This window comes from Poeciliopsis prolifica, unplaced genomic scaffold (assembly GCF_027474105.1).
Source record: "Poeciliopsis prolifica strain line A6 unplaced genomic scaffold, Auburn_PproV2 SCAFFOLD054, whole genome shotgun sequence".
Taxonomy (NCBI): Eukaryota; Metazoa; Chordata; class Actinopteri; order Cyprinodontiformes; family Poeciliidae; genus Poeciliopsis; species Poeciliopsis prolifica.
In genome coordinates, this window is record NW_026562429.1 from 61,543 (window position 1) to 67,382 (window position 5,840).

General features: G+C 39.7%; 1 protein-coding gene across 1 annotated transcript; it reads left to right on the plus strand.

The window, feature by feature from the left end:
- The first annotated feature begins 1,106 nt into the window (after window positions 1-1,106).
- Window positions 1,107-3,687, plus strand: LOC129378949 (beta-1,4-galactosyltransferase 2-like). Its single transcript, XM_055059456.1, has 2 exons — window positions 1,107-1,700; window positions 2,946-3,687. Exons 1-2 carry the CDS (start codon window positions 1,356-1,358, stop codon window positions 3,597-3,599), a joined length of 999 nt encoding a protein of 332 aa, XP_054915431.1. The 5' UTR covers window positions 1,107-1,355; the 3' UTR covers window positions 3,600-3,687.
- The last annotated feature ends 2,153 nt before the right edge of the window (window positions 3,688-5,840 follow it).

The following is a 5,840-nucleotide window of genomic DNA, read 5'->3' on the forward strand; positions in this document are numbered from 1 at the left end:
CACCTTTCTCCAGAAAGGTGTGCCATTATCCTGCGCATCAGTTTCCAATCAGCTCATCAATCCTGGAGTACAAGAGGAACGGACGGCCAGCACGTTGACATTTGAGTGTTAGCCAGCAATGGTACCCTGAGCCTCTAGAGCTCAGGGTACCTATATCTCTTAGAGATATTTTTCTCGTTGCCCTCCTGAATCTTCCTAGTGATGATCTAACCTGGTTTCCGGGACAAACCTCACTCATGACGCCGGGGAAGGAACCCACTGGTTACCCGAGTTCCCACTGCCGCTTCTTCAGCCCAACTACTAGTCCTACCTGGATTCGTACCAATCCAGTTTTCCTGAGTACTCCCGTTTCTGACTACCGTGAACTCATCATCCTCCTTGCGGTTTTCTCAGTGTGCCGTCAGTTCCATGAGCTTCCCCTTAGACCAGAACCATCCTGCCAGCCATTCTCATATTTCAATAAACTACCTTTACTGATTTTGTTTCTCCTGTGGTGTTCTGCATGTGGGCAAGATTATTAGACTCAAACATGACATAATCTTATCAATAAAATTATAATTTATTAAACAGAAATCTCAAACATCTGAAACATATTCTCATTGTGGTTTCGGCTCTTTTGGCATGAAGAAAATCAGCCTTCAACAAAAAATGTTATTTTTTGCAAACTTTCCCACAACATTTGTGGTGTGAAAATATTTTTTACTCAGCTCTCTGGTTTAAATCTAATCAATATGTGAATTCATATTAAACACATTTTGAACTCTTTATTATCTTGTTTTCTTAGCCCTAAACCTTCATGAGCATAAAGACTTAAAAAATTACTAGAGTAATGCTGAATTTAAAAGCAGAGCAGTATGCAAAAATACAAAAAATTAATTCTTGAATTATGACAAAGAACACACAAATATTAATAAATAAAAGTAAATGTGAACATTTTCTATTTGAGTTGTTGCTTAAATTGTTTACTTCATTTTGTTTGGTTATAATTACACAGAACAGTTTCTAAATGGAAGTTCAAACATAAATGGAAACCTTCATGTTCCTCCTATTCATATCTTGCAAATCAAAGATACAAAACCCGTAACATTTCGGTTTGGAGGCTCCCCGCAAAATTGTCCTGAGGGTTGAACAGACGCGTAGAGAAACCAGAAGATCCAGTTTCTGGTGAACATTGATGCTTTTCCTCTGACGTAGATCTTCCGACTCATCCATTTCATCATCACACCTGGGTTAAAGTGCCTGAAGCTCAATGTCTGATAAGAACATCTAAAGAGGAACCGGAGCAGGAAATAAAGCAAAAGCTGAAGAATCCGCAGCGTCTGCATCACCTGCAGAACAAGACAAGCTGAATTAAAATGCTGAAAACGTTTTTTTACGTGTTGGTGTTTCTCGCTGTCTTCAGCCTGGCCTGCTTTGCTCTGTTTCTGTTTTACTCCGAGAACAGAACATTCATTTCCATCATAACATTCAACAGAACCACGAACCCAGAAGAACCTGCAGATCCGACAGTCCCACCAAACCCCACAGGAAGTTCGGGGAGGACTCTGGATCCGTGCCCCGACGTCCCTCCGGGCCTGCAGGGAATTCTATATGTGGAGTTCAGAACCAAGCGGACCCTGCAGGACGTCCGGAACCACGTCGGCCCGGACCTTCAGCAGGGAGGCCGGTACCGACCGACCAGCTGCAGGGCGAAACAAAAGGTTGGTGAAGTAAAACTGCTTGGTTAAAAATGCAGGAAGTTCATGAAATATTAAAGTTTTGATCCACTGAACATAAAACATTTTTTAAAAAATAAATAAATATTTTTTTTTAAATGAGAAATTTTATATCAACAGGGAAAAATTTTGATTTCTTTTGATATTAAAGTCAGAATGTCTGCAGACTGATGAACTAGAAAGTTCTAAGACTTTAGAGATATAAATTTCTGTAGATTAAAGAAAATGTTTCCTCCGAAACACAAATAAACTCAGATGTTTAGAAAGATTCAAATTTTGACCAAAAAAAGTGAGAAATGAACAGATTGTTGTAGAGCCATGTTCTGCCGCCAGGGGTCACTGTTTCATCCCTTCTTACTGATTTATTTATTGGAGAAAACAAACATTTTGACATACATAAAAATATGAAATGTTCAAAGGTTCAAGGATGAAGTAAAACGTTTATGTTCCTACAAAACAGTTCAGGTAAAATACAAAAATATAAAGTGATTTTATGCTTTTAGTTTCAGTACATTCAGGTCTACATGTTATTCAACTATATTTTTATTATGTGTTGAGTTTTAGATTTCTCTTAAAAGAGCCATTCATTTCACACAGGGAGTCTAAGTCGTTTTTTCAGCTCACCTGGATGAAACAGTCAGGTGATCAGCAGAACCCAGCAGAACCTCCAGACCCAAACGGTCTGGACCGGCTGGTTTTAATGTCTCTGCTCCAGAACAGCTGATTCAAACGGTGTTATAAAGTTCTGCTAATAAATGAACCATCATTTGATTTGAACTGAAACCCAACACACCGTCCTGCACAGACTGGACTTTAACAACCACAAGGTAGTGAACGGAAGCAGCTGGAAGTCTTCTAAATTATAACTTCATGTTTTACATAGAAGTATACAAATGTTATATAGTTATGAATTTAAATAAAACTTCAGCAGCAAAATCTTGGTAAACATTTTAATAATATTCGAGATGTTGAAAGAACCTTCTGTGTCACAGCAGAACCAGCTTCTTATTTAAATCCTGTCATTGCATTTGGGTTTATCCATCCATCCATTTTCTGAGCACCTTCTCCCTAACGGGGTCGGGAGGTGCTGGTGCCTATCTCCAGCTGTGTTTCAGGCGAGAGGCGGGGTACACCCTGGACAGGTCGCCAGTCCGTCGCAGGGCCAGTTGGGGTTTATAACTCAGATAATTCTGCACAGATTCAGTATTTTGTTTTACATCCCTCCACTAGGTGGCGGTCATCATCCCGTTCAGAAACCGTCATGAACACCTGGCCCACTGGCTCTACTACGTCCATCCGGTCCTGATGCGTCAGCAGCTGGACTACGGTGTGTACGTCATCAACCAGGACGGAGACGGAGCGTTCAACCGGGCCAAGCTCATGAACATCGGATTTGTTGAAGCACTGAAAGAATACGATTACGACTGTTTTGTCTTTTCGGATGTAGACCTGGTGCCAATGGATGATAGAAACCTGTACAGATGTTCTGATCATCCTAGACATTTGTCTGTCGCTGTGGACACATTCAAGTTCGTCCTGCCCTACGCCACCCTCTTCGGCGGAGTCTCGGCGTTGTCCAAACAGCAGTTCCGTAAAGTCAACGGCTTTTCAAACACCTTCTGGGGCTGGGGGGGTGAAGAGGACGACATGTCGCAGCGGATCTCTTACAGAGGGATGTCCATATCCAGACCAGACTCCGTCATTGGGAGGTACAAGATGATAAGACATGATAGAGATTCTCACAACGATCCAAACCCAGTAAGAGTCGAGAAACTGAGAGAAACGTATTTTAATATGGGCAAAGATGGGCTTAATTCTCTGGATTACACAGTCAAGGAGATTAAGAAGAATTTATTATACACTTTTGTTTCAGTGGATGTTTAGGGTCCAGCAGGCTGATGTGGATCCAGATGTTTCTGTCTCAGGGTTCAATCAAAGCAAAACTCAACTTAAAACCAGGAGAACAAAAACTTTGTCCGATCTGGTCAGTCCTGCAATCCACAGTACAAACGTTTTATAACGTTCAACTCAGTCCAAACTGGAAACTATGCAGCAAGCATGTGGCGACTGTGGACAGGAACATCCTACATTAAACGGGTTGAAGCCTCCAGCAGAACCACCTGGTGGATCAGGAAGGCGGGTCCATTTTATGAACTGACAGAACTGGATCTTCAGACCAAAGTAAAACTGGTTTTACTTGATTCTCCTAAATTCAGCCATGATGTTTGATTCAAACCCTGAGGAGCAAAAATGGATTTTAATTTAAATCATTTTTATATACTGTAAACGGTAAAGGGAAGGACTTTATTAAATAAACAAAGAGGGATGATATGTAATGAAGTGATTCATATAAATAGTCTTATAACATGTTTCTAAGGTTATTGTACATGTAAATATGAACCTGGTTGAAGGAAAGGTTAAATATGATTTAAGTTAAAATGAGTCTTTATTCTCGTTCAGTCTCAAATGGTTTCAGTTAAATGAGTTTTATATGCAGTTTCTGCAGCTTCCTCATAAAGTAGAGAACAGAGGAAGTGAGCAGCTGCTGGACTGCAATAATTTATGGGATTGAATGAAAATAAAACTTATTGTCCTAAACAAAACATTGTCCTGATTCTGTTAGAGAGGCAAAGCTGAACCAAACTACTTATATATTTAAAGATATTATTATTAATGTAGACTATGTCTTGTATGGTAAAAATGTGCAAAGATTATTAAATTGAACATAATTTGCTCAGAAAACATTGTAATTAAAGCTAAATTGGTTTTGAAATCCTAACAGCTCAACAGCCTGGCTGCAGGTCAGACCTGGAGAAATGTTCTGATCTGACAACAAACCCAAAATGAATCCCAACCTGAACCGTCTGTTTATGTGACTGGAAAACTCCAGTGGACTTTGTTCTAACAGGTTTAACTGGAAACCAGTATGTCCAGTATGGAGCTGCTGTCAGGAAAACCTCAGGCTGATTTACTGCTGGGCATTAAAGATCAGGAAGAACTTCAGTTTTTTCTGAAATGTTTTGTAATTTTCAATGAAAATAAATTAATTTGTCTTTGAAATACTAAACTCATTTAAAAATATTAAATATTTTTTTCTGTGTAATCTGATGAATGAATGAAACCTTTAAAGCTCTATTTGGTTTTCTCAGAAAACATTGTGATGTATTTATCACTTATTTGACATTACAGTAGATACTATTCACATTCATTTATAAATATTTAAAACACTCTTCATCAAACTGGAATAATATAAATAACAGAAATGTGACATGAAGATAGAAAAGCTGCAGTTTTTATTCCTGGTTTTCAGTAACAATAATCTGATATGCAGTTTGTAGCTTCAGTAGCTTCCTCATGAAATGGAGGCAGACAGGAAGTACGTAGCTTCTGGTCCAATCTGATTGGCTCACAGCAGTGACGTACCATGAAGTTCATCGCTGATGAGGCACTGACTTGATCATCATCATATTGACAAGTATCGACCGCCTGCATGTTATTGTTTAAATAAGAAAATTTTGCGCATGCGGACTAAGCTGGAGGGCAAAAAGACTATCAGCCGCGCAGGCGCCGTAGAATAATTCTGTTAATCAAACTTGGGCATGTAGATATTATCAGTTTCGTGCTCCACAGCAAAGGAACAAACTGTTTAAGTCCAACTCAAAACCACGTCTTTCTCTCTCTGTATCAGCGCAGCTATGACTCTTTGCCATAGCAACTGACAGCCACGCCACACACAAAAGAATAACACTCACATTTTTTCCACACAGAGCTGAACTTTCATCCTGTTGCAGTAACAGGTTTAATGTTTATTTTTAGATTATTAATAAGTGATTGCTGTGATAAGAGGAGAAAAACTGTAAATATATCGCTGCACTTGACTTTACTGTATGGCTAGCTCTATGCTAGCTCGCTGTTGCTGTCTCTTACTCTGCAGCTGTGGAGTTACAATGTCTGGGATCAGGAGCGCCCCCTGCCATGAGGCCAGAGAACTGCCTGCCTTACCTCCAGTCTGTTCTCTGCCGTTTCTGATCCTCAGGACACGAACAGTGTTGTATGAAGTACTGAAATCTCGGAGTCAAGTAAAAGTATCGGCACCGCTCCAAAATATGACTTTGGTCAAAGTAA